Here is a 26,893-nt window from a genome sequence, read left to right as displayed (position 1 = left end):
CCTCTGTTACGTGAAGACGGCGTACCGTGCGCACGGGTCACCCGGAGAGCAGAGACGTTGTTAACATGTGGACTCCCAGGCGGCAGAGCTGGGGTGGGACCTGGGAGTCTGCATTTCAGTAAGCTCTGGGAAGATGGCGGGGCTGCCGTCAGGGGCCACACCGTGTCAGCACGGTTCTCGTTGGCCAGCGCCATGCCCGAGGGCTGCGCCGTAGGTCACGCTTGCCAGGTGAGGGAGGGCAAGTTTGCAAAACCGGCTCTGGAGTGCTCTTGCCAGGGCGGTCTTGGGCAGCTCACCTGCCTCTCCAAGCCCCCCGGACTCCGGTAATGGTGGTGCCCCTTGTAGAGGCTGTGAGGTCTGCAAGGGGCAGAGCGTGTGGCACTCCTCCCTACACTGTGCAAGCTCAGTAACGGTCTGTCGTTCCCTGAGCCGACCTGACATCAGGTGGTGGAGGTCTGGAAGGCAGTGATGAGGCCGTGAGCCCTCTCTGCGCCTGGACAGTTGGCCTGCTGCGTGCTTACCCCCAGGGATGCCCAGCAGCCCTAGGACAGCAGCCTGGCCCCAAGAACAGAAGAAGAAGTCATGTTTACTGTTTACTTTTCTACCTTTTAGTCGTGCTCCTTGAGGAGGGAGGTTTCCTCCTAAAGCTTCCTGTTTGTACCCTCCCTTCAATTTAAATCCAGGAGTCATGGGCGGTTTTGTTCTATGTCCGTGCGGCCCCTTGCCACCGAATGCACGCACCGCACCTCAAACATCATGGCATCTGTAGAGACCCAGCCCTGCTGCCCAGGCTCCAGCTGGCCTGCCGCGGGCGCAGCTCCCTAGTCCTGCCCCCTCACTTCGCAGGCAGTTGGACTCGGTCCCCTTGCTCTGCCCCCTGGGGCAGGCTGTGCCTCCCAGGCCATTCCAGCAAGCTGGCAAGCTGCAGCTGCACTTTCCAGGCAGTGATGCAGTCATGCCGCATTGCCCAGCCCAGATTGCGGTGTCTGGGGGGTGGGATCAAAGAGGGAGCTCCCTGGGGACAGTGCTGCCCCCGGGGGCTGAGAGCACAGAGGCCTGGCCAGTTTTCATCTGACGCAGAGGAGGTGGTGGACATCCCTTGCCTGTATCTCTGATGGTTAGTTCCTGCGCAGCCTGGCCCTTCCCACCTTCCCCCACCAACCATCCAGAAACAGGAGTTTTTCTTCTCCCTATCCAGCTAAGCAGTGTATGTGTATTGTGTGTAAATGTTTACGCGTATTTTCATTTTTTCTCCCCATCTAAGTGTATGTGCATATTCCTACAGATTTTTATTCTTGTCTCATTCTGAATCTATAGAAAACACTAAAAAATTATGGAATTAATTGACCTCAGTCTTTGGCTTTAGCAGAACTTCCGATGAATGATTTCCACGATTAATAGGATTTTCTGGTTAGGGGCACTGACCTTTGCCTTTTCTTCCATACTGCCCAGACATTTCCAGCTGTTCTCTCCTCCCCATGCATGGGAGGCCCTCTGGCCATTTGTGTTTTGCCGGTAAAACCTTCTGTCCTCAGGTGGGCAGCTTGCTGATTGCTGGGTTGTCCGGGGCTGGCCACATGATGGTCACCTGCTCCGAGAAAGGCCTTACCCCGGCATATGCTAGAATCCCTGACCAGTCACATCCCCAGACCCAGTGTGAACGGGGAATTTGGGCTCACGTGCCATTTCCTCTCACTTCCGGTTTTCCGGTTCTGAAAGCCACCATACTGACGTTTGTAAGTAATGTCACAGAGTTCGAGGTTCCCCACCCCCACAGTGTCTACGTGTGAACATACAGATCTGGGGTTTTTTGTTTGTTTGCTTGTTTTTGGCTCCAGACCAGCTTCTGATGAGCTATTTCTCTCTCCTGGATGCAACTGGCCAAAACCATAGCCAGAGAGAGCCAGTAGAGCCGGGCACGGGCACCGGGCAGATAGGTAGGCAGGGTGGGGGCTCTCAAGCTTCTTGAAAACGACCCACTGTAGAATATTAAATTTTACATCATGATTTCAAAGTTTATTTATTTTGAGAGAGAGCTTGAGCAGGGGGAGAGGCAGAGAGAGGAAATCCTAAGCAGGCTCTGCTCTGTCAGCTCAGAGCCCACCTTGGGGCTCGAACTCACGAACTGTGAGATCATGACCTCAGCCAAACCAACAGTTGGACGCTCAACCAGCTGAGCTGCCCAGGTGCCCCTAAATTGATTTCCTGACTAATGGGTCACAGCCCACAGTTTGGAAAACACTGCTCTAGAGAGCATTCCATTCATTCTGGGATTTCCAAAACTTTTCTAGAAGTCCTCACTGCAGGACAAACTTCCCAGTCTGGCATAATTAGCTTCTCTGGCCACCCAGTTGCAGTTACCTCGGGGAGGGGAAAGGGTTAAGGCCACTGGACCATCCCCCTCCCCACCCATCTCTGTGCCAGGTGCTCGTAAATTCTTTAACGGTAGTGTTCACTCCTTGTACATTTGGATGTTCTCTCTAGCCCTGAATCTACAGGAAGCTCTGAAGAAATTGAATGACCTCCACCCTAGGTGTCAGCAAAGTTCCTGGTGAATGATTTCCTCTGTTCTCACCTCCCCAGACGGAAGCCGGCGGAGCACGTGTGTGTGCACTCACCAGCATGCCCCCTCTACTGCTGGGTTCCCCCCCCACCCCCCCACCCAGTGCGGTGTGGTACTTGCAGTGGACCCGGCCCACAGGCAGTGTGGCTAGGCCCTTCAGGCTCGGGGACAGCATCAAAAGTGTCTGTGACACTGAAGGGGTGGGGGTCTGCTTAGGAGGCCCTGGGGTCCTCGTCACAAGTGGAAGCCCCTGTTGACCTGTTTCATCCTTCTCCAGTACGGCTTGGACTCCGCCTCGGCTCAGGCTGTATGGGGTTGTTACCCCCTTGGGAAGTAATAAGCCTTTAGAAATTTCCAGTGCTCGTCTGACCTCATATTCCTTTCAGGACTCTGTTCTCTGAGTCCTGGCCTAGGTAAACAGCCTAATTCCTACGTGCGTCTGCTGGGCCACGCTGCCCTCCACCTCCCCTCACCGGGCAAAGCAGCCGCGTAGCTCAGAAGATTCTGGTTTCCTTGCTGAGCACCGTGAGGCCCCTGAGCGGTCTCCCCGGGGTCTCCGGCCTGGCTCAGTCGAGGGGAGTGTAGTAAAACCTCACTCTGAATACAAACCCAAGCTGGGCCCGCTGCCGGCTGTCCCCAGTTTTCCACTTGCTCACCAGGGCACCGTGAGGGGCTGGCAGCCAGCTCGTCCTTGTGATCTGAGACTTTATTAGGCGCCCGTGGGTGCTTGGCACGATGCCGTACCTTTTGGGTTTGAAGCTCTTTCTGGTTGTAAGTTGAGAGTCTGGTGGTGAGAATGTCACTGCCCCCCGCCCCCAGCAAAGACCAGGTTGGTTTTTCTCGGGTGGTACTTAAGGAGATCTACCCGCTTCGCTTGTGTTGTGGCCCTCGCCAGAGTCTGACAGGAGATGGCGGTGGCTGGTGGGCGGGTTCCAGCCCTGACACAGATGCTCAGGTACCTTTAAGGCCCCTCCTTTGCCTTTTGTTGGGGACTTTCTGCCGCTTCCCCTCTCACACTGGGGGCCCCTGTGCTCGGGCTCCTGACCAGGAACAAAGCCACCGTTTTTCCCCAGAGCAAGTGCTTGGCCTCCACTGAGCAGGCCAGCCGTTATGGCCACCCAGTCCTACAGAGGTGACGTTCGGTCCGCTTGAAAGCAGCTTCTTGCATTTTCAACCTGTTGATCAGCCTCAGTTTGCCTTTTTCTACTCTTAAAACAGTTTGATATCGTGAATTTGGGTTCCTCCAGGTCAATAAAGAGCAGTGTTATGAGTGAGGGTGTCTAGACCAAGGATTGCAGGACCAGCTTGTGTTTCTGTCGTGTTGTCAGTGGTGGGCCCCGAGACCCCAGCTCAGAAGCAGTGTGCACCTCGGGTGGGGGGCAGGGAGAGGAGAGTAGTCCTCCTGGTCAGAGGAGAGCTCCGTGGAGCTCAAATGGAGGTGATGGAAGTGCCTAGCCTCCCTGCCGTGTTGCCTTTTCCCTGTGATCTGTGTTGCTTCCCAACTATGAGCTCTGCCTTCTTTCTTAAAAAAAAAAAAAAATTTTTTTTTTTTATGTTTTTACTTATTTTTGAGACAGAGAGAGCATGAGCAGGGGAGGAGCAGAGAGAGAGGGAGACACAGAATCCGAAGCAGGCTCCAGGCTGTCAGCACAGAGCCCAATGTGGGGCTCGAACTCACAGACCGTGAGATCATGACCTGAGCTGAAGTCAGACGCTTAACCGGCTGAGTCACCCAGGTGCCCCAGTGAGCTCTGCCTTCTGATGAGACTGTATGGAGGGCGATCCTTTCCCCTAGGGCTCTTGCCTCCCTCCTGCCACCATTCTGGGGGCAGCCTCAGGGCTTCTCAGCCTCAGTGCAGCTGATGCTTTGGGCTAGCGCATTCTTTGTCATGGCATCAGGGATAATAGGGTGGGGGGCTGTCCTGTGCTTCCTTGGACGTTTAGCAGCATCCCTCCCCACTGTGTACCAGAAACCCCTTTCCCCAGTGGTGACAGTGAAATGAAAAATGCCTCCAGACACTCCAAATGTTCTCCGGGGAGCAAAGTCGCCCCCAGTTGAGAACCACGTGGCTAACTGGTCTCCCTACCCCTCTTTACAGCCGGCAGCCAGAGGATCCTTTTAGCGTTATTGTCATGCACGCGCTCTGCCCCGAGCCCCGCACTGGATGGAATCTCCCGCCCTTCCTGCGGGGCTTTCTCCAAGGCCTGAATGAGCCAGCCTCATCTGCTTACTGCCCTCCCTGCTGGTCATAGAACACGCAGGCCCACAGGGTCTTTCTTGGTGGCAGCCTTTCTCTCTGCTTGGAAAGCTCACCACCTTCTTGTACTCAGATCTCCGGTCAGATGGCACCTTGGCGTGGCCTTTCCTGACCAGCCTTGAAAAGAACTCACTCATTGGGGCGCCTGGGTGGCTCAGTTGGTTAAGCATCTAACTGTGGATCTCAGCCCAGGTCTTGATCTCAGGGCCGTGACTTCGAGCCCCACGTTGGGCTCTGCATTGGGCATGAAGCCTACTTTAAAAAGTAAATAAAATCACTCACTCACTCTTGCTTCCTCCCCTTCCTGGTCTCTCACCCCTGCCCCTGAGTTGCCTTTTTTTTTTCTGTATGGAACTTAGCACCGCCTGACCTGTGTGTGCGCTCACACGCGTGTGTCTCCTCCTCGCGCTAGAACTTGAGCTTTGTGAGAGCGGGCACTTGTCTCCCCAGCGCCTGGCCCATGGCAGGTGCTCAGTCATCATTGTTCAGATGAGTCACCTCCTCTGTGAGGCCTGGCTCTCCTCCCGCAGAGCAGCGCCAGCGTCGCTGTTTCCAGAGCAGGCAGGGGGAGCAAACGACGTCCCACAGTCGTGTCCCAAAATCGTCTGAAGTAATGCACGCTCCCTTTAAAAGCCATCCATAGTCCCTTCTCATTCGGAGACAGGTCAGCATTTTGGTGTGGCATCTTTTTCCCCCCCCTGTTCAGAAACCTCTGGCAGCTACGCTCTCAAAAAATGTTCATAGTCCCCTCCTCAGAGGTTGTTCAGCAATTTAGAGCCTGTAATGGCAGTTGGGGCCTGTCCATCCCCCACCTCAGATCCCACTCCGGTAACGAGTTTTGGGTAACTGCGGTCAGGGTGTACCTACCAGAAAATCACTGGTGGGTTTTGCTTCGCGGCTCGTTCAGCTCCAGAGCCCGGCATTTTCCTAGAGCGGGCACAGCGCCCTCTAGTGCTGGCCTCCAGTGCCCGCCGTCTGGGTGCCCGATCTCTGCATCCCCGGCCCAGGAATGAATACAGCGCTCGCTGATCTTTCACTGTGATGGACCTTCCAGGAACGTGTTTTACTCGCTTCTCATTTTTGCGGCTCCAGGGAGGGTTGGGCTTTTTGTGCGGTTAAGAGAATGGCCCCTGGAGCCAGATTGAGTTCAAGTCAAGGTCCACCTCCGTGGAGCTGTGTTTTCTTTCTGTCTCCATTTACTTATCTGTAAAATGGGAATGGTCGGAGCAGTGTGCTTCAGAGCTCCGTGGAGGACCTCACAGGTTACAACACACAAAGCACCGAGGAAGCTGCTTGTCACACTTGGGCGGTGCCGTGGGCAGAGGACTCCAGAGCTCCCGAGCCCCCGGGGGCACTGAGGTGCCTCCCAGAGCGGGGCTATGGAGAGCCTTCGCGATGCAGGTAGCACGTGATGGGAGTGGGGCGAGGAAAGGAGAGTGTTTGGAAGGACCTGTGCAGTGGAGAGGCGCCTAGGAGGGGGAGGGCTGGCTTGTGTGGACACAGGCGGTGCCCCGTGTGGGTGGGACGTAGGGAGCTGGGGAGGAAGGTTGTGAAAGATCAGCGAGAGCCCTGCAGGTTGATCTAAGCCCTTCCAGACGCCCTTCTCTCACCGTCTGGAATTCCCGAGGGAAGGCTATGTAGCCAGACCCGTGGCCACCACACCCCTTTCTTCTCCCTGCCGTTCCCACTCCGCTCCCCTCCCCGCATTGTCAGGGCTCTGGAGAAATGTCACTCCTTGTCACAGAGGGTTAGAAGGGCCTGAGGACCAGGCCTCCGGGTGGGGAGGTCAGCATAGCCATATCCAGAGGACGGTGTTTGCTCCCCAGCTCCCCTCTCCGAAGAACACTGACCTGCTGCCCTGCCGCCTTCCGCACGGGCTCACAAAGGCAGGTTGGAGGAAACCCGCCTCTGGCCTTGCAGTGACACCAGCCTTTGCCCACGTGCTGTTCCCGCTCTGGCCTCGGAACGGTCGCCTCGGTCCCACCTACCCAGCTACCCTCAGGAGCAGCGTCCCTCGGGCCAGGGTGCCGCGAGGCCGGGCGGCGTGCCATCACAGACTACACTGATTCAGGAGCTGGGCCTGTGCCCGTCCCTTCCCTGCAGCTCTGTCGGGCCCGACACAGACCCCTCGGTGGGGACGTGATCTGCAGACTCAACTTGGGGCTCTCCTCAGGGATCCCCGGGCAGATAAGGCGGCCTGTGCCCACGGCCGTGGCTCACACCAAGGGTAGCACCCCTGTGTCCCACACAGCGCAGCCCCTCTCCCATTGGATTTCCTGGCACTGTAACTTTGGTTTCTATGGCAACTTGGGAAGACCTGTAATTGTGGCTTTTGAAGTCTAAAATGGGAGCAGAGGTTTGAGATAGGGTGGGACAGCACTGAAAATACCATGACCCAGACCAGAGCTCTGGGCACAGAGGGTTACAGGATAAGAAGTTCTTTGAGTTAGAAAAGTGGTACCATCATCACGGCAGACCCTGAGCAGAGCTCCTTGTGGCCCCGCACAGCCTCCTGGGGTCTTTGAGCAGAGGGAAGAAGAGCCTGACCTCAGAGGGCCTTCAGCCTGTGCCCTGGGAGACAGCAGATCTGGCATTAGTTGAGCACTTACTGTGTGCCCGGTGCCCTGTGATCGTCTGTGCTTTCATTGCCTTTGTAATCCCCTCCACCACTCCCAGACGGCTGCTCTCACGTGTGGACATAAGTGACTTTCCTGAGGTTTCAGAGCTGGCACGTGTAAGTGTCTGGCTCAGGGACCCCTGATTTTAAACCCCCGGGCTTACTCTTAGCTGGATCATGGGCTTGTATTCCCAGGTAGGAGAATCTCCATCGCTTGTCAATAATGGGGCCTGTCGCTTCCTCCTTTACTTTTTTGTAAATCGCATCATCCTACTGATAGCAGGGTTTGTGTCAGCCATCATTGCCAAAATTTCGGTGACCTTGAGCCAGTGTCTCAGTTCTCCTTCCGTGGAGTTCACCTTTCCCTGCCCTGGGCCTTGCACTGGGGGAGTGAGCCTGAGGAGTCGTAGGTTGGGTGTTGTTTGAGAGAATAGCTCTCGCACCCCTGTGGTTTGGGATCTCAGAGGTGCCCGTCCAAAGGAGGTGGGCGGTCAGAGACTCACCCGGTACCGTGACTCAGTGAAGCATTCCCGAGGGGCGTCCCCAGGTTGGGCGAGCCAGCAAAGAAGACACGTGGGCCCGGTGGACCACTGTCTTTCGGCCGGGCCATTGGAGGGGGGTCCCGTGCCTGGCAGAGGCGGGGGACAGCCATCGAGGGGCCCTGGCTGTCCGCTCAGAGGAGGCTGTGCCTGGCTGGCTGTGAAGGGACGGGTCCGGTGCTCACCGAGCAGTTGGCGGGGCTCCAGAGCCGGCCGTCCCGAGGGCTCCCCCGCGGTGCTGTGCTCGGCTCTGCGGAGCAGTAGATAAGGAACAGGCTGCGGCTGGTCGGGAAGGATAGCCCAGATTACAAGGTCGTGTCAGGCGATAGCAGGCGTCAGGATGACCCCCGTGGCCCGGTGTCACGCCGCTCCTCCACCCCCTGTAACGCAGCGCTCAGTGGGGGCGCAGGCAGGCACTCGCAGAAAGTCGGAAAAGGATGTGTCACTCCTAGCAGAGCGGTCTTGCTGTGTGACGGGCTGTTGAACCTGTAATTTGAAGGAGGCCTTATGTGATCTGTCATTTAGGCTCGCTTCTCGGTATGATCGAAACGACCTTCGGTCACCATACTGTTTGCCTTTGGAGCTCCGGGAGGTAGCGCCTGGAGTTCTGTCTGTCAGTCTGGCTGCCGTTAGAGGGTGTGTGGCGCTGGCCCAAGCCGTGCTCGGCACTTAGGGTTTGTGTGCTTGGCTGTCTGTGTGTCACAGCGTAGTCAGAAGTTGGGGGGGAACGCACCCCGTAATGACATCAGAGGCCATTCTGTCACACCGTGTTCTCTTTCTCAGCTGAAGCTAGAGGACCGCTCTGTGGTGCCCCGGGACGTGGTCCGGCACATGCGATCCACCGTGAGTGTTGGCGCGGGGGTTGCCTGGGGAGTGTCTGGGCCGGGTCTGCCCTGGCGGCCGGTGCCGTGCGCCTGCTCGGGCCTGGATGCCTTCTCTCCCCAGGACAGCCAGTGCGGCACCGTGATCGACGTCAGCATCGACTGTGCCGTCAAGCTCATCGGCACCAACTGCATCATCTACCCTGTCAACAGCAAGGACCTGCAGCACATCTGGGTGAGCGGCCCCGCCCGCCTGCCCGCCCGCCGGTGACCGCCCTGGGCGGTCCGGTTGTCCCCACGCGCACCGCACCTTCCGGGCACCTTCCCGGGGCGGGCGGGCTTGCCTGAGTGGCGCTCCTTGTGAGGAAGCCGTGCGGACGTGAGGTCGGGACACCTCCCTGTGCCTCCGGCATGCGTTGCTGGTGGGGTTTTCCTTCCCTCGCTCCCTTTCTTCTTTAACACTCTGTTTTGAAACAACAAATTTCTTCCTTAGTTTCTTTTTTAAGTGATTTCAAACTTAGGGAAAGCTGTACGTTCCCGTGCTCCCTGCGTCACTGGGCTCCTTGGCGGTGAACCTTTCCCTCCGTTGGCCCCATCACCTTCCTCCTCCCTTCCCCGCATTTCCTTCTGTCTCCCTAGTCTTTTCTCTGACACGCTGGAGAGCAAGCTACAGACACAGCGCCCCACGGGCCTGAAGCACTACGGTGCGTACTTCCCCAAACCCGGAACCCGTCTTTCAGCCCCCCCCCCCCCGTTCAGGAAGGTGGCACTAGCACGCATCTGTCCGACCCAGAGACCCCATCCGGCTGTTCCAACGGCCTTTCCCCTCCGATCTGGGACTCCGTTCAGAAGCACACTTTGCATTCGGTTGTCAGCTCTTTGATTCCTCGTCTGGAACTGCTCCCCAGTCTTGCTTTGTTGTCCACGCCCTGGTACCTTCCAGTGGCTGACCTGAGCGCGGAGCCGTGTCATCGGCCTCCTGACCAGACTCAGGCCCCGCATCCTTGTCAGGACCGCCCCAGCAACACCCGGAGCTCTTCCTGGCCCGTGACATCCAGCGGCCACAGTAGGGGTGTTCGTCGTGATCCCGGCCGTATTGGTGTCTGCCCAGCCTCTCCACGAGGTCACCATTTACACCACCTTTGCAAGGGATTCTGCTCTGGGGAGAGATGCCTCAGGGTTGCGTCAATAACCTGTTACTTTTGAAACCCTGGTCCACCAGCCCCAGCCTCGGTTAGCACTTCCCACCCGAGCCGGCCAGCTTTGCGGGGAGGTGCTCCGGGGTTGTGTCCATAATTGCTGAGACCCTGATCCACCGGCCTTAGCCTCCGTTAGCAATTCCCACCTGAGCCGGCTAGCCCTCTAATGCTTGCTGAGTGGTGATTTGATGGCACGGTGGCTTCTCATCCTTTTTATTAGTTGGCATTCTGTACGGAAGAGCTTCACTTTCAGCCTCGTTCGTTTAAATCTTTTTACGTCGGTACGGACTCCGAGGTCCCCTTCTGTTCGGTTGGTTGCAATCCATTACCGCCAGTATCTTGTTGCTTAACTTATTGCCGATTTGGCCAGTAAGCGCCCCTTCAAGGTGATATCTGTGTCCTTTCGACACTTTCGCATCCTGGGTCTTGTTTTTGGTTTTTGTTTTGTTTTAAGCAACTTACCTTCTACCTCTTCTGATCCGGCCCTGGAATCAGCCATTTCTCCCAAGAGCCTTGGTTCCTTTCAGAGGGGAATGGCATTTTAAACAGAAATCTGGCCGTGTGCAGGGTATACGGATCGCCAGCAGGGCCTCTCAGGACCACACCAGGAGATGCCTGTGTGTGTACCCGGAGGCACGTCTGAATTTGTCAGCACCTCTTCTACGGACACATGAAAATATGTGATTTTGTCTCAATACTTCTAGTTCCGTTTAAGCAGCTCAGGTTCGTTCTTTCCTTTCCGCTTTTCTGTGTGAGTGAGAACCTTTCCCAGCAGGGAGACACTTGCTTATGTATCGCTTACTTGTCCACGTAACCACCCTCCACCTGCCACCTCCACAGCCCACTCCTGCCCCAGAGCCCTGTGTCCTCGGAGGCTCCGTGGCCTCTGCGCAACTCTCTCGTTGCCGCCAGGCAGACCCCCCCCCCCTGCCCCCCGCCACCCCCTCCTCCGACCTGGGAGGGGGAGCCGGGGTGCAGCGTAGAACTCGTTGCCGGGGGCGGGGGGGGGGGCGGGCCAGCTCAGGCAGCGAACCCCTCGGATCCCTCCTCCTCCGTCTCCGGACAAAGAGGAGCTGGTGGGCTGCACGCCAGTGCCTCCCGCTGCCTCTCACACCCCGGCCCGGTCCACAGCCCTTCATGTACGGGGACTACATTGCCTATGACTGCTGGCTGGGGAAGGTCTACGACTTAAAGAACCAGATCATCCTGAAGCTGTCCAACGGTGCCAGGTACACAGCTCACCCGTGATACGGGGCCACGCTCTGCAGGGGCCACCCGAGGGCCGGGGAGGGCCGAGGGCGTCTTCTCGTGGGGCCTGCGGTGACACGCGCTGCTGGCTCTGGGGGCCCGCCCCTGGGCTGGTCTCCTGTCGCCCTGGCCTAATTTAGAGCATCTGTTAGGGGTTGGTGCTTTATTTTCGATAATTTTTAATGGTAGTCAGTACTCAGGGGTCGGGGCCTTGTTTGTCTCGGGGGAACCACTTGGACCGGTGTGTCCGTCATTGTGCCCTGGTGGAGACCAAACCCATGTTCGCTGTTTCAGGTGCTCCATGAACACAGAAGATGGCGCCAAGCTCTATGACGTCTGTCCCCACGTCAGCGACTCTGTACGTTTGCTCCACCCAGGCAGGCTTCTCCGGGGGCGGGCTTGGAGGGGACAGAGTCTCATGTTCCTCTGCCCTCTGGGCCGCACAGGAAGAAGGACTTCTTAGCAGAGAGCTGCGAGCTAGCCCGGGCTAAGCAGACGCTGCTTCTAGGCAGAGTGGTTTCCTAGAAAAGGGGTGGGTGCGTACCAAAAGGTCTAGAAGTCTAGACCTGGACAGAAAGTATTAGAGCTTCTCTTTGCATTTTGTTAACTGTATGTTTTCTTTAACAAATAGCCACTTTTCAGTATTAGAGTAGTACACTGTGTTGTTACAGTCAGATATTTTAGAACGATAGTATATGACTGTTTATAAGTAAGTGTGGGAAGGGCACATGATCAGACCAGTGTGGGGACTCCTGCCCTCTAGAGCCCTCGAAGTGTCACCCTTGACCAACAACACTGACCTGGCCTGAGAGCTTGTTGGGATGAGTCAGGTGTACATTCTAATGAGCTCTCTGGGTGATTTATGTGCATTTTAGATGTGATGCGTGCTGCTCCGGAGCCCTAGGCTCTGTCTTAGCTTAGAGGGCTGGGGAGCATGCAGGTGTGAGGTGAGGCAGGCGTAGATGCAGAGAGCACTGTCCCCTGGGCAGGTGCCACTCATAAGGACTTTCTCTCTGGCCCCACATCCTGCAGGGTCTCTTCTTTGATGACTCCTATGGCTTCTACCCGGGCCAGGTGCTCATCGGCCCCGCCAAGATCTTCTCTAGCGCCCAGTGGCTGTCTGGGGTCAAGCCTGTGCTCAGCACCAAGAGCAAGTTCCGTGTGGTGGTGGAAGAGGTAAGGCTGGGGTGGGGCCGGGGCCTCAGCCTCTGCGCCCTGGCGCTGAGCTCTTACCACTCCCTTGCTGTCTGCTCGGAGGACCAAGAGGCCCCTTAGCCCTCTTGATCTGAGAGGGCTTTAAGGATAGAGGGAAGCCAGGGCGTGGTCTTGGGGTAACTGCTAGGCAGGTGTCCCCCAGCCTGACCCAGCAAGGTGGCACAGTGGTGAGTGGTGGACCCGCCGGGCCCTGACAGGGTGGGGATCCGTGGGGTGAGGCTGTAGTTGTTACAGGTGGGGCCTGCTCTGGGGGTGTCCTACTTGGTGGCAGGCCGTGAAGATCCATCTGGCTTCCTGCTCCGGAGGTCAGGTGGGCTCCGGGCAGCTGCTTAACTGAGAAAGCGGTCAAGCTGCCGACTAAGACCCTGTCCCACCCGCCATCCCCAGGTGCAGGTCGTAGAGCTAAAAGTCACATGGATTACCAAGAGTTTCTGTCCAGGGGGCACGGACAGCGTCAGCCCCCCGCCCTCTGTCATTACCCAGGAAAACCTAGGCAGGTGAGTGGCTCCAGCATGCCCACTCCAGTGACCCCGGTAGCGTGCCCTGCTCGTGTCTCTGGACCAAAGTGAGAGCCGGGGGGGGGGGGGGGGGGGCCGAGATCACTGTTGGTCGACCCCTCGCTTCTCTCCCTCCCAGGGTGAAGCGTCTCGGATGCTTTGACCATGCTCAGCGGCAGCTTGGGGAGCGCTGTCTGTATGTCTTCCCAGCCAAGGTAGAGCCGGCCAAGATTGCCTGTGAATGTCCAGAAAAACACTGCGCCCAGGGGGAGGGCTCTATGGCCAAGAAGGTACGTCCTTGGGGTTGGGATAGGTGGGCGTTTGAGGAACTGGCCGTGAGCTGTTTCCAAAGCCGGGAAGGACGGTCTGTGCTTTAGGCCTTGGGGGGCAGCCCCAGTCACCTTGCAGGCCACCTCGATGTGTATCGCTGCCCCCCTCCCCCCCAAGCTGCCCGGGTGTCCCACATGCCCAAGGTGGGGCCAGGGGCGCCCTGCTGCTCCACAGCCCCCGTGCTTCCTGCTCCGCCCTCACAGGTGAAGCGCCTGTTGAAGAAGCAGGTTGTGAGGATCATGTCCTGCTCCCCGGACACGCAGTGCTCCCGAGACCATTCCATGGAGGACCCGGGAAAGAAAGGAGGGGCCAAAGCCAAGAGCGAAACGGGGTCGGTCAGCCCCGAGGAGACGCCCGATGGGGCCACCAGCCCGGTGGAGATGCAGGATGAGGGCCCCGAGGAGGCCCAGGACGCGGGTGAGCAGCTGCCCCCCTTCCTGCTGAAGGAAGGTGGCGACGACAGGCTGCACTCGGCAGAGCAGGACGCGGACGACGAGGCCGCCGATGACACGGATGACACCAGCTCGGTGACCTCCTCTGCTAGCTCCACCACCTCCTCCCAGAGTGGCAGCGGCACAAGTAGAAAAAAGAGCATCCCCTTGTCTATCAAGAACTTGAAGCGGAAACACAAGCGGAAGAAGAATAAAATCACTCGTGACTTTAAGCCGGGGGACAGGTAAACCCAGAGGCACCCTCTCCCTCCTGGCTGAGTGTCCAGCCTGAGGCTGTCCGTGTGGCTCCCGCACACTCAAGCACAGTCTGCGAGCCCCACGCAGGCTCGGGGGGGGGGGCCCCAGCTGAGGCCGCGTACGTGCCTGGCCTTGGCCAGCGTGGAGAGGAGAGCTCTGGGAGTGGGGCTGGCAGGTGGCGTGGAGGCACCGTGTGGCCCCGAGTCTGGCCTCCGGGACCGCGTTCACCGGGCTCTCCCAAACGAGGCCTCAGAAGAGGTCCCGGGGCACGGGACATGCGGGGGAGCATTCACGGACCTGTCTTTCCTCCTTCTTTCCTTGCCTGTTGCGTGTGGCCCGGCCGGCCGGATGCACCGCGCCTGCAGGGTGGCGGTGGAGGTGGTGACCACCATGACCTCGGCAGACGTGATGTGGCAAGACGGCTCCGTGGAGTGCAACATCCGCTCCAACGACCTCTTTCCCGTGCACCACCTGGACAACAACGAATTCTGCCCCGGAGACTTTGTGGTGGACAAGCGAGGTAGTGCCGGCCCCAGAAGGCCGCCCGGCCGAGGGCCTGGGCAGGGCTTGGGAGGGAGGGGCCGGAGGCCTCGGGCTCAGGGAGGAGACGCCCCCTTTGAAGAACTTCTTCAAGGACTGGGGCAGCCTTCTCTGGCCAGAGGACACGGGTCCTGTGCCCTGTGCCCCGCGATGTAGTGGCGGCGGGCGGTGGGGGGGGGGGGGCCCCCGCAGCAGGGCTCCTTAGCCCTAAGTCACGTTCCCTCCTCTGGTTTCCCAGTCCAGACCTGTCCAGACCCCGCCGTCTACGGCGTGGTGCAGTCTGGGGACCACGTGGGCCGCACCTGCATGGTGAAGTGGTTCAAGCTGCGGCCCAGCGGCGATGACGTGGAGGTATGCGCAGCCCCCGCTCCTTCCTTCAGGGTGGGCTCTGGTGGGCTGGCTGTAAGGCCCGTGGGCTCATGACAACCCATCCCGTGCTCCAGCTGATTGGAGAAGAGGAGGACGTGAGCGTCTACGACATTGCTGACCACCCTGACTTCCGGTTCCGCACCACGGACATCGTCATCCGCATCGGCAATACTGAGGATGGAGCTCCTCACAAGGAGGATGAGGTCTGCCCCCCCCCCCCCCCAGTTCACGGCCTCCATGCCGGCTCCCCACCCCAGGCAGCATCTGCCATCCCTGGAGGTGCCACCAGGTGGCTCCAGGAGACCAGACCTGCAGGTGTCCTCTGGGCCCCGCGTGCCCTCGCGTGCGCCTCCGCAAGGATTTGTCTGCCCGTCAGGATCAGACTGCACGTAGCTGCTCCCTGAGCCCCAGTGGTTCTGTTTAGTGGGGAAGTCCGACTCCTGGTCCTGAGTGCCGTGGGGGCACCGGAGAGGCTGGGGGAGGGGGCGTCCAAGCCATGCCTTGGCGAGCAGGTGGGAACATCGGGTGGGGTCAAGCCGAGGAAGAGCAGGAACCCCGTCCCGAGAAGGTCGGGAAGCCCCGGGAGGGCAGAATGCTGAGCAGGAAGGGAGTTAACAGGGGCTTGGTGTCTGGCTGCCAGTGCCGGTGCCGGAGCCAGAGGGCCCCACGCTTAAGCTGCTCACCCTGTGTGGCCTCGGGCTGGCACCCGTGTCCCTTCTCACGGCCTCGCCCTTGTCACCCATTGCCGGAGCTCCCTTTTGGAGGTGATCTGGCCGTCACCCTTCAGAGAGATGCTCCCTTGACCCTGTCCCGTTGCCCTGCAGCCATCAGTTGGCCAGGTGGCCCGTGTGGACGTCAGCAGCAAGGTGGAGGTGGTGTGGGCTGACAACTCAAAGACCATCATTCTGCCCCAGGTAAGCCCCTGCTGAGGCCCAGACCGTAACCGTGGCAGCCGGGCTGGGAGCCGTGGCTCCTCTCCTGTCCCTGCTCACGGAACGGGGAGACAGGCTCTCGGGTCTTCCCGGCGAGGGTCTCTTCTTTGGGGCGTTTGGGTCTCAGAGAGCGCCTGAGAGGAAGGAGCTGTCCCATGCAAAACTATGGTGTGGGCAGTCCGGAGAACAGAGGGGCAGCCCACAGCTGGCCCGTAGTCTTGTCCCACCTGGAAGGTTCCCCGGGTTGCCAGGTGTGTGCAGATTTTCACAAGCTTTCCAGATTTGCCTGTGTCCCCGTCTCACTGTGCTGAGAAACACAGGTTACTTCCTATAGGAGATAGAGCCTTTCCCACCAACAGTCCTAGGAAAACTTTTCACACGTCAGCAAGAGGAAGGAGAAGAGCTGGGCCCCAGTCCCAGCCCCTGCTGGTGGGCTCTGAGCAGCAAAGCTACTCTCAGTACCGTTTCCTTCCCCCCTTGTGTGAGCTGATCCGCACGCCCCAGCTCCCCTTTCCTGGCACCTTCACGGGGTAGGGGAGGGAGTGGCTCACTCACCCCCTCGTCCGGGCGGCCATTCCAGGGTACGGGAACAGGATGTGACACAGGCCGGCTCTGCTGAACCTCCCCCCCCCCGCCATTGCACGTTCTCAGCTACCCGCGCAGCCCCACGGAGGTGGCTGACCTGAATCCTCTAGGGGACGGGCCGGATTTGCCATCAAGGTCAAATGGTGGCCAAGGGGTGCACACAGGGGCAGGGGAGGCTGGAACAGCCTTTGGCTGTTGGTTGGGGTTTTGAGCTCCGCCCCACCCCCACCCCCACCCCGCAGTGGGTGTGGGGCAGGCAGAGGCGCCTTCTAGAGACCCGGGGACCAGCTAGTGCAGAGAGACTCAACTGCGGAGTCGAGAACAGGAGAGGGGGAACGGGTGGAAGGGGCCTGCCGAGGCCTCAATGCACCCAGTCACCATCAGCTCTGAGGGTCGGGACGGGCCCCAGAGTGAGGGCCCCAGAGCACCCAGCAGAGCCTCTCTGAATTGCCTGTCTTCCCCCCCCACCAGCACTTGTACAACATCGAGTCTGAGATTGAGGAGTCGGACTATGACTCGGTGGAAGGCAGCACCAGTGGGGCGTCCTCGGATGAGTGGGAGGACGACAGTGACAGCTGGGAGACGGACAACGGGCTGGTGGAGGATGAGCACCCCAAGATAGAGGAGCCCCCCATCCCGCCCACTGAGCAGCCGGCGGCCCCTGAGGAGGACAAGGGGGTAGTGATCAGCGAAGAGGCTGCCACGGCCGCCATTCAGGGGGCCGTGGCCATGGCTGCCCCCGTGGCTGGGCTGATGGAGAAGGCTGGCAAAGACGGGCCCCCGAAGAGCTTCCGGGAGCTGAAAGAGGCCATCAAGATCCTGGAGAGCCTCAAGAACATGACTGTGGAGCAGCTTCTGACAGGCTCGCCCACCTCCCCCACAGTGGAGCCGGAGAAACCGACTCGGGAGAAGAAGTTTCTAGATGACATCAAGAAACTGCAGGAAAATCTCAAGAAGACCCTGGACAATGTGGCCATCGCAGAGGAGGAGAAGATGGAGGCGATGCCAGACACGGAGCGCAAGGAGGAGAAGCCGGAAGGGCAGTCACCCGTGAAGGCCGAGTGGCCCAGCGAGACCCCGGTGCTCTGTCAGCAGTGCGGCGGCAAGCCCGGAGTCACCTTCACCAGCGCTAAGGGCGAGGTCTTCTCAGTGCTGGAGTTCGCGCCCTGTGAGTTCACCTTGTTTTTGTTGCCACATCTGGAGGCCGGGTGGCCAGCTGCCGCCTGAGGGGAGGAGGCCATGTCCCCGGTGTGGTCACTGGGGCCGATGCCGGGCTGGCGGGTGCGAAGCGCGTGGGGTTATCCCCCCGTGGGGGGCGCACACCCAGCAGCCGGCCGCTCCCTCGGGGCCAGGCTTCCCAAGGGCGGCAGCTGTGTTTCCAGATAGAGCTCTCAGGGGCTTGCCGTTAGCGATCCACCGCTCTTTCTTGCCTTGTAGCAAATCACTCTTTTAAGAAAATTGAGTTCCAGCCTCCGGAAGCCAAGAAGTTCTTCAGCACAGTACGGAAGGAGATGGCGTTGCTGGCTACCTCGCTGCCTGACGGCATCATGGTCAAGACCTTCGAGGACAGAATGGCAAGTAGCCTGGCGTGGGCCTGGCGCGGGCGGCTGCAGACGTGCTCGTGTGGGTGCTTGGTACCCAGGGGGCCGCGGGACCCGGCAGCACCTGGGAGGCCGTCCGCACCCCTCACGGGGCAGGAGCCCCGCACGTGTGTCCGGATCGCATGGTTCCTCCCTTTCTCCCTCCTGTTAAAAGTCAGTTTTGAAGCACAGAGCTTTACCTGAGTCCTGTTCTCTTGAAATATTACAACGTTGTGGAAAAGGCGAAAGTTGCCTTTGAGCAATCCTCACCCCGCCCCTTGGAGTCACGACTGAGTTTTGTGGGTCTCCTTATAGGAGACCCTCTTTTCATGTCTTTACCTTCTCGTGTGTCCCCGTAAACACTTCGTGTGATTGGTTTTACATGAACAGCCCGTCCTCGTACATGTCACCTGCGGGTTGCTTGTTTCACTCAATCGGGTAATTTTTTAGACCCACCCCCCATGTTGATGGATGTCGATCCAGTCCGTTCTTTTTTAGCTACAGAATAGCGTCCCGTCACGCGGCCATGCCGCATTGCGTTTTCCACTCCTGTCTTCATGGCTCAGGCCCAGGGTTGAGTCCTGCCACCAGAGGCCGTGTGAGCACCTCCTCGTTCCAGGCGCAGGCCAGCCCGGTCCGCCTGGCCCCTCATTTATCCAGCACACTTACCAGGCGCCTGCTGTGTGCTGGGCCTCGTGCGAGACCCTGAACCCTACTCTGACCCGGGCCCCAGCCCAGCCCTGGTGAAAGGGGCCCCAGGACAGAAGAGAGGCGCTGTTCAGACCTTCTTGCCGCAGGCCAGAAACCACAGAGCAGGACTGGGGTCTCCACAGGGTCGGTGCTGCTCCGGGTTCTTAACGACACTTTGGCTTGTTCTTGGATTTTAGTAAAACTTGTGAAATTCCCGGCTGGTCTCAGCTGTGCTGACGGAAGGGACTCGCAAGTTTTCCAAGTCTCACTCGGAGGGACGGGGAAGCAGTGCCTTCTCTTGAGGCCCACGGGGCGGCCGCGTGAGAAAGCGCGGGAGAGGGTGCTGTCGGTCCAGTCGGCACCCCGCCCTCGCCATTCCGTCACCCCGTGCTCCGAGCACGGGTCTGGCTGCCGATGCCGCCCCTCCGCCGGCATGCACCCAGATCTTGAGCATCTGTGGGGCGTCTGCCCGGCGACTTAGTGACCTGAGTCTCTGGCGCTCTGCCACCGTTTCTGCTGGAATTCCAGATCCCCTATCCCTCCGGTTCCCAAAAGCAGGTAGAGCCTTGCCGCCCTAGGATGTCCTTTCATTTTCTAGCTGGTTGTGATTATCGTTGGTCTTCATGGGGGTGGAGGTCAGGGCAGGTGTTTTAAAGAGTGAAAATAAAAGTAACGAAGGGCTCCTGGGTGACTCAGTCGGTCAAGTGTCTGACTCTTGGTTTTGACTCGGGTCGTGATCTCACAGTGGTGAGATCGAGCCAGCCCCGTCGGGCTCTTCGCTGACAACACAGAGCCTGCTTGGGATTCTCTCTGCCCCCCTCCTCCCTCCCTCCCTCCCTCTCTCTCTCTCTCTTTCTCTCTCCCTCTCCCTCTCCCCTTCCCTCCATCCCTCCCCCTCTGCCCCTCCTTCATTCATGCTCTCTCTCAAAATAGATAAATAAAAAAAACTTTTTAAAAGGCAGAAAGAAAAGCATCCATTTAAAACAATTTTTAAAAATAAGGGGCACCTGGGTGGCTCAGTTGGTTAAGCATCCAACTTCAGCTCAGGTCATGATCTCGTGGTTCGTGAGTTTGAGCCCCGCATCAGGTTCTGTGCTGACAGCTCAGAGCCCGGAGCCTGCTTCGGATTCTGTGTCTCCCCCTCTCTCTCTGCCCCCGCCCCTGCTCAGGCACCATCTCTCTCTCTCTCTCTCTCTCTCTCTCTCTCTCTCTCTCTCTCTCAAAAATAAACAAACATTAAAAAAATTTTTTTTAATAAAAAAAAGTAATGACTTAACGGAAAAAAAAGCCTGGTAAAATAAACACGACTTTGGATAATTCTATTTACGCCTGGAGTTAAAAGATTCCACGTGGCTCTGCACAGAGGTATTTACGTTTAGCTTCTCCGTAGCTGGTGGTGTCTGGAGCCCCGCCCCCCGCCGACCTCAGCCCTCCCTCCCTCCCTCCCTCCCTCTAGGACCTCTTCTCAGCCCTGATCAAGGGCCCCACTCGCACCCCCTACGAGGATGGCCTCTACTTGTTTGACATCCAGCTCCCCAACATCTACCCAGCCGTGCCCCCCCACTTCTGCTACCTCTCCCAGTGCAGTGGCCGCCTGAACCCCAACCTGTATGACAATGGGAAGGTGTGCGTCAGCCTCCTGGGCACCTGGATCGGAAAGGTGACTGCGGTGCCAGGAGCCGGGTGGGAACGGGGGAGGGCGGCGGGGGGGGGTGGGGGAAGGCGGGGTGTCGGGGCCGGAGCTGATGAGGCTGTGCGCATGTGCGTTCCAGGGCACAGAGAGGTGGACGAGCAAATCCAGCCTCCTCCAGGTGCTCATCTCCATCCAAGGTACGGCGGGCAGGGTGCAGGGCGCCGGTGGGGAGGGCCGCTGGAGGGTGGGGTGCCGCTGGCCTCCGTGTCCTCCCCGTCCCGCCTGTGGCTCTGGCCGTCCCTGGAGTTGTCGGGCCGGCCCTGACGGGCTTCTCACCCCCCACCCCCACCCCTACCCCCAGGTCTAATCCTGGTGAATGAACCGTACTACAACGAGGCGGGCTTCGACAGCGACCGGGGCCTGCAGGAGGGGTATGAGAACAGTCGCTGCTACAACGAGATGGCGCTCATCCGCGTAGTGCAGTCCATGACCCAGTTGGTGCGGCGGCCGCCCGAGGTCTTCGAGCAGGAGATCCGGCAACACTTCAGCACCGGTGGCTGGCGGCTGGTGAACCGCATCGAGTCCTGGCTGGAAACCCACGCCCTGCTGGAGAGGGCCCAGGCGCTGCCCAACGGGATCCCCAAGGACAGCGGCTCCCCGGAGCCACCCGCCGTGGCCGAGCTCTCAGACTACGGCCGAGAGGAAGCTGAGGACGGAGGGCTGTTCCCTGGAGAGGCCTCCCAGGGCTCAGACTCGGAGGGCGGCGCCCAGGGCCTGGCCTCGGCCACCAGGGACCGCACAGACCAGACTTCGGAGGCAGCGCCCGACGCCCCGGTGCCCCCCAGTGTCAGACCAAAGAAGCGGAGAAAGAGCTACCGGAGCTTCTTGCCCGAGAAGAGCGGCTATCCTGACATCGGCTTCCCTCTCTTCCCACTCTCTAAGGGTTTCATCAAGAGCATCCGGGGTGTCCTGACGCAGTTCCGGGCCGCTCTGCTAGAAGCGGGCATGCCTGAGAGCGCGGAGGACCAGTAGCCGCCAGCCCTCGAGGAAGAAGCGTCACGTGGGGAGAGGCCAGCCGCTGCCCGCTCGCTCCCTCCCCCGGAACCTTCCATCTTCCCGTTTTCTCCTCTGTCCCCAACGCGAAAGCCCCTCGCTGCCCTCTCCCCGAGGTGAGTTTGATGCTGAAGTGCAAGAAGTTTCATGAGATGCTGCCGTTTCTTTTCCGAAGCAATCTTCCAACGGGCCGGTGCCCTGTGGCAAAGAGAATCTGAAACCTGTTGCTGATTTTCCACTTGTCACCCAGGCAGAGCGTCCCGGCACTTGCTCCCTCGCCGTCCCCATCTCAAGGCGGAGGTGGGGTCTTCCTCGGGCCTGGCTCGGGGGCTCCCTCTGCCCCACGAGCCATGCAGCTCAGCCGCAGGACGAGTGGGTGTGCCTTGCATGAAGTGTGGGTTGCTCCAGCGTTTCCCCCCTCGTCCCTTTCAACCTCTTCAGTGCCCCGTAGCGTCCCCGTTCCTGGGTCCTCCCGCTGCCACCGCCACCAGATCCTCCCTTGTCTCCCCCCCCCCACCCCCTTCCACCCCCAGCTGGGGAGTTGTGGCTGCCGTCACCGACCCCTGGCTCTGCTCTGGACCTTTCACAGGATAACCCTCAGGCTGTTGAACTTGCTCTCTCAGAGAGGTTGGGACCAGGCTGGGTTCAGGGTGACACCCGGGAGAGGTGGTGGTGGCCCTTGCGCATAACATGGAATGAGGACCAGGTTGCTGCTGGAAAAGAAGACAGCTGTAGGTGCCTTGCTCTTGCGTCCCAGGTGGCTGGGGGCTCTGCAGTGCTGGCATGCCGGCCTCACCTCTTGGGCCGAAGCCGTCTGCTCCCTGCCCCGTCCCGCCCCGGGGCCCTAGGAGGCAGGGCAGCAGCACAGACAAGGCCGGGGCAGGTGCTGGGGCCCCTCCCGCAGACTCTGCCCCTCCCACCATCACATGCTAACCCTGGGAGGTGACATAGAAGGAACCGGCCTGCGCTCTCTCTCTCTCTCTCTCTCTCTCTCTCTCTTTCTCGGTTGAGGATGAGGCCTCCTGTTGCTTACAAACTCTGCAGGCTCAATCTGGGGAGAGAGGTGGCCGACAGGGGTTCTCCTCCCTCGCAGAGACAGGCCCAGAGGTTTACAAGTTTTCTAAGCTTTTGATAATGTGAAGCTCCAGGTTAAGAGGATGCTGTTGAGCACATTGCAGCTATGTAATTTTTGGTGTATGTATGTAATATTTAAGGTTGAAAGAAAGTAAATCTCAAAAGCAAAGATATTAACTCTTATTAGAAAAAAAAAGACAAAAAAAAAAAAAGAAGCCAAAGCATGATGCGTCTTGTCCGCCTTCCGCTGGCTCCACGCCTGTGCAGTGCCGTAACCACCCAGCGGGCAGCGGCCGCAGGGAAGGACGGGGCCGGGCCGCGGCATTTGGAGCCCTGAGTCGGTACCTTGTTTGAGAAGCATCTGGAGTGGTGGGGCTGTGCTTCCCGGTGCGTTGTTCATGTGGAGATGTGGATGCCTACTGCTTACGATGCCTGTATAAAGTGCTGTGTGATTAAACTTTTTTTTTACTTGCATTTTTTTCGTTTGGCTCATTCCAATGTACAAAAAAGACAAGGTGGCACCATTAAACCTGCCTCTGCCATTCATCTGGGCTCTGTCGCCTTTCTTCCCCTCTGGGGCACCTCACGCACACCTCCCCGGGGGAAGGCGAGACCGGTTGCCAGGAGGGTTCACGGCAGCGGCACCTTGCACCCACCGGTCTGCTTCCGCGCCTTCTGCGCGTCCAGTCCTAGGACTCACGGGCGTCCGGGGGCCGGGAGCCCGGGATCTAGTTCAGCGGGTCAGTGCTGTTGTTCGCGGGCAGGGCTCGCGTCCCATTCTTCGAGGGCCAGTGTTGGGCAATGTCTGCCAGCAGCGGCTGGGGTCCCAGGGGCCTGTAATTGACCGGCCCGGCCAGGTCAACTCCTTCCAGATGCTGGGGGAGCAGACATCCGAGCACCTGGCCTGGGCTTTACACCAAAAACGGTGACCAGCTTGGGGGCCTGGTATGTGCCCCTCCTGCTGTTTCCTTTTAACTCCTGCCCATGAGGGGATAGGGGCAGGGTAGGGTAGAGGAGGTGGAGGAGGCTGGGGGAGCCCTAGAGTCCTCACTGGAGGGATAAGACTCCTTTCCAGAGGGAGTAACTACCTCCCATTTTGACTTTGTTGCCAGTTTCCCTAATGCCCCTGAAATCAGAGACATTTTCCCTTTTTGCGGAGACTAACTGGCTGTGTGGCCCCGGGTAAGACACTAGATCTGAGTGTCTGTCTTCCATATGGGGTTAGGCAGTTGGCTGAGCTCCCTGGCTTCTCCCAGGCCAAAGGCGGGATGATCACTGGGGCAGGGCCCTAACCTCTGCAAAAAAAAAAAAAAAAAAAAAAGGAAAACCCGGACTAGCCCTGGTCCCGTGCCCACCACCAAAATGACTATTAGCGGGGGTCAGTACCCTGCTGTGTCCAATCCAGGAGGCACCACTGGGCATCGCTGAGGTTAAGTTCTAGACCCCACTCTCTCCCCAACACCTGGAATAACACCAGTAGGCTGGGAGGGTCACTTTATTTGTATTTTGATTCGTGGGGTGGGGCTCCCAGGACAAAACGGGACTGGCTCCCATAGGCAGGGGCGGGGGGCAACCGGCTGGGCTCCTGGCCCAGAGCCTCATTCTGGCCTTTGGGAGGCAGAGCCCGGCCTTCCAAAGCACGTCCTCCGCCTTCCCGCCTTCTCCAGGGGTCCGCTTGCTCCTCCTCCCCACCACCACACGAGCTGGGGACAGGCCCTCCGGTCCTGGGGGAAGGGGAGAGGATCCTGAGCTCGGAGTAGACCAAGCAGGCTAAGGCACGACAAGGCCCGTGGAGTCATAAGGGCTTTTCTGGAGGTGATCCCCGCCGAGGCTTCTGGCCGGGTGGGGGCTCCACGCAGCCACTGACCATCCAGATGTAGTCCGCGTGCACCTGGCCCTGCACAGCCTCGCTGACCAACAACTCCCCGTCGGCGGCAAACACACCCTTTCCATCCTTGGGCTCCAGGCGGAAGGCGACCACGGGCGCGTACACCAAGTAGGGACAGGCCTGCTCCAAGTGCCTCCCCTTCTCCATGGCCAGGAAGAGGCGCAGCAGCGTGGCCCGAGACACGCCCGCCCGCACGTAGAACAGGTGCATGGTGCCGGCGGCACAGCGGCCCATCGGGGCAGCGAACATCTCGCTGCCCAGGTGCGAGTGCAGCAACGCCAGCACCAGCACGAAGTCCTGCTCCGGCACCACCGTCCAGTGCGCGGGCACCGGCTCCTCCAGGGGTACGAGGTGCGCGTCCGTAGGGCCCTGCTGGTCCTGCCGGTCCACTGCAGGGGAGGCGGGCACCCCGGGGACCCCCCTTCCTGCGGGCAGGTAGGCCAGTCGGCCCCGGTACACGCGCAGTGCCGCCAGGCGCAGGAAGGTGCCCAGAGTGAAGCGGAGCTCCCCGAGGCGCCGAAACTTCTCGCTCTCCAGATCCACATCAGCGATGAAGCCCCAAGACAGGCTAAGCACGGAGAAGAGGCGCAGCCCCGAGGCGGTCTGCAGTGACAGGAGGTTCATGGGCTCCAGCAGCCGGCGGCACAGCAGCAGGGTGCAGTTGGTCAAGAGGTCCTCGTTAGTCACCTGCTCATAGCTGCGGGGGAGAGAGGTCGGAGGGAGTGAGGCCGGAGCCCTCGTGCATCCTCCCCTTCCGCCGCCTGGGGACTCGAGGCAGGCAAAGCAACACCGGGTCCCTAGGGAGTTAGTCGGTAGGAATGACAGAGGGAGCAGGTGGAGGCAGCCAGCTGGAGTGACCGAGAGAGGGCCCCAGAACACAGCGTGGAGGCTCCCGAGAAGAGGGAACAGAAGTTACCCCGGGATACGGGGACTTAGAAAAGAAAACCTGGCAGGAGGGTGGCATGGAGGAGAAACTGAGGCCCCCTCGGACCCTGGGCTCTCACCCGGCATAATGGTTCAAAGAAGCTGCCAGTGCGTTGCCGGAGCCAGCTGGGAGGCTACACAGGGGCTTCCGGATGGCAGTCTCCCAGTCGGGCCGCTCCATGAGCCCGTTCACCACCTGTTGGAGCACCGGTGGCCTCAGCCTGGGGAGCACCCCGCCCCCCACCACCCACACCCAGTCTCTTGGGGCGGGCCTCACCTCGTACATCAGCCCGTCTCCAGACATGACCACCAGCGCGTCCCAGCGCCCCAGCTCCAACCCCTGCACCAGCTCCCGAGCGTGGTTCCGACGCTCTGTGGAGAGACGGGGTGGCCCCGAGGGTATGTACGGGGGCCAGTGGCTGGGATTGCTCCCTGCCACCCCTCGGGGAGGCACTCACCAGTGAGCATCAGCGTGAAGGAGATGCCGGCCTGGGCCAGCAGGGGCTGCACGTGGCTCCAGAAGAGCTGCAGCGCCTTGCCCTTGCCTCCGCGCGGGTTTAACAGGACCAGCACGCGGCACCGCTCGGGCAGCAGGCTCCCGCCGCCGCCCGCTGTAAAAACAAACCCCAAAAGACCGCGTCCCCAACCGGCCACTAGGGGGCCGCGGATCACAAAAGGGGTACTTGGGATGGAAACGCGGGGCCTGATGAACTCCCCCGGTAACTGATCCAACAGATCCCCGCCAGAGGCGGCGGCCTTCCAGGGGGGAGCTCCAGGAGCGGGAGGGAGCACGCTGCCCTTGCCACCCCGGCTCTTGGCTCAGACCCGGCCAGCTTCTGGCCTCGTCGGGAAAAGTGTTTCGACTGTCCCCCAGCCAGCCCCTTCTTTTTTTGCCCAGCTGACTCTGGCCATTCTTCCTGGCAAGGGCGGAAGGGCCACCCACCCTCAGCCCCTACCCCCCCCCCCCCCACCCCACAAACCTGGATCCATAACCTCGTCCCGCGGCTCCCGCTGCCAGGACGTCCCCAGCGCTGTTGGGGGGCTGCCCGCGGCGGCGGCTCCTGCCTTCAGCTCCTTATCGGTGCCGCCCAGGCGGGCGACGCGGTGCGGGCTGAGGGGCTCGCCCTTCCCGCCCGGAGTCGGGGCCGCGGAGGTACCGGCGTCATCCCCTGCGGCTGCGGGATCTGAGGGAGAGGAGACGGCGCTGGCGGAGTCCCAGGCGGCCCCCAGAGATGGGCAGCGCCCAGCTAGATCCTCGGGCCGCGCGCGGGGAGCCGCGCTCTCTGGCATCGCCTAGTCCTCCGAGAGGTCCAGAGAGCCGAGGTCTGGCGCCACCAAGGGCGCTCCCGTCCTAGAACTGAGCGCCCCCCCCCCCGCCCCTCCCCGGCCCCTCCCCTCTCAGAGGCAAAGGGTCTCTCTTCCTGGGGACTCTCCTCCCTGGGGGCCTCGGGTTCCGGCCCGACGATGAGGCACAGCCCCGTGGCTCTCTCGGTCGCACCAGCTCCTCACCCCCCCCCCCCGGGGACTGCCAGAGGGAGGGGAGTCCAGTTGCGTAAAAATCCCAGAACGTGAGCGGGCATCGCGGGGCGCGAAGTTGGGCGCGAGCGATCGCCGCCCCGAGCCACCCCGGCGGGCCGGGGCCACAACCG

At 60.0% G+C, this 26,893-nt stretch overlaps 2 protein-coding genes across 3 annotated transcripts in view; one reads left to right on the top strand and one right to left on the bottom strand.

The window, feature by feature from the left end:
• UBE2O (ubiquitin conjugating enzyme E2 O) overlaps positions 1–22,978 on the top strand; it is a gene marked incomplete at its 5' end in the record, with an annotated part of 57,702 nt that extends 34,724 nt beyond the window's left edge. The window contains 17 exons of the mRNA XM_040456775.1: positions 8,761–8,820; positions 8,923–9,033; positions 11,129–11,226; positions 11,540–11,603; positions 12,278–12,421; positions 12,848–12,957; positions 13,097–13,247; positions 13,491–13,963; positions 14,342–14,496; positions 14,755–14,867; positions 14,960–15,088; positions 15,710–15,799; positions 16,874–17,570; positions 17,840–17,976; positions 20,129–20,332; positions 20,445–20,502; positions 20,667–22,978. Of these exons, the coding sequence (XP_040312709.1) occupies positions 8,761–8,820; positions 8,923–9,033; positions 11,129–11,226; positions 11,540–11,603; positions 12,278–12,421; positions 12,848–12,957; positions 13,097–13,247; positions 13,491–13,963; positions 14,342–14,496; positions 14,755–14,867; positions 14,960–15,088; positions 15,710–15,799; positions 16,874–17,570; positions 17,840–17,976; positions 20,129–20,332; positions 20,445–20,502; positions 20,667–21,337 (3,465 nt within the window). The remainder of the gene's footprint in view (positions 1–8,760; positions 8,821–8,922; positions 9,034–11,128; positions 11,227–11,539; positions 11,604–12,277; positions 12,422–12,847; positions 12,958–13,096; positions 13,248–13,490; positions 13,964–14,341; positions 14,497–14,754; positions 14,868–14,959; positions 15,089–15,709; positions 15,800–16,873; positions 17,571–17,839; positions 17,977–20,128; positions 20,333–20,444; positions 20,503–20,666) is intronic.
• A 931-nt stretch (positions 22,979–23,909) lies between these two features.
• On the bottom strand, positions 23,910–26,887 carry SPHK1 (sphingosine kinase 1). Of its 2 annotated transcripts, XM_040456495.1 has the most exons (6): positions 26,760–26,887; positions 26,225–26,428; positions 25,703–25,855; positions 25,522–25,616; positions 25,325–25,440; positions 23,910–25,017 (listed from the first exon to the last, which is right to left on the bottom strand). In XM_040456495.1, exons 2-6 carry the CDS (start codon positions 26,232–26,234, stop codon positions 24,228–24,230), a joined length of 1,164 nt encoding a protein of 387 aa, XP_040312429.1. In that variant the 5' UTR covers positions 26,235–26,428; positions 26,760–26,887; the 3' UTR covers positions 23,910–24,227. The 2 variants fall into 2 exon arrangements, with proteins under 2 accessions (XP_040312429.1, XP_040312428.1); XM_040456494.1 differs by lacking the exon at positions 26,760–26,887 and having other exon boundaries at positions 26,225–26,744.
• Positions 26,888–26,893: the final 6 nt, after the last annotated feature.

Source organism: Herpailurus yagouaroundi, unplaced genomic scaffold, assembly GCF_014898765.1.
Source record: "Herpailurus yagouaroundi ecotype Mexico unplaced genomic scaffold, PumYag 217, whole genome shotgun sequence".
In the NCBI taxonomy this organism is placed as follows: domain Eukaryota; kingdom Metazoa; phylum Chordata; class Mammalia; order Carnivora; family Felidae; genus Herpailurus; species Herpailurus yagouaroundi.
The sequence above is the reverse complement of the archived record's forward strand: the minus strand, read 5'-3'. Positions and strand labels throughout refer to the sequence as shown.

Bases quoted from the DNA above. Each gene is read 5' to 3' on its own strand.
- SPHK1 (XM_040456494.1), bottom strand. From the start codon at position 26,534: ATGCCAGAGAGCGCGGCTCCCCGCGCGCGGCCCGAGGATCTAGCTGGG. The intron at 25,617-25,702 runs GTGAGTGCCTCC...GTCTCTCCACAG, and splicing joins CTTCACGCTGATGCTCACTG to AGCGTCGGAACCACGCTCGG. The intron at 25,441-25,521 runs GTGAGGCCCGCC...GTGCTCCAACAG, and splicing joins GAGACGGGCTGATGTACGAG to GTGGTGAACGGGCTCATGGA.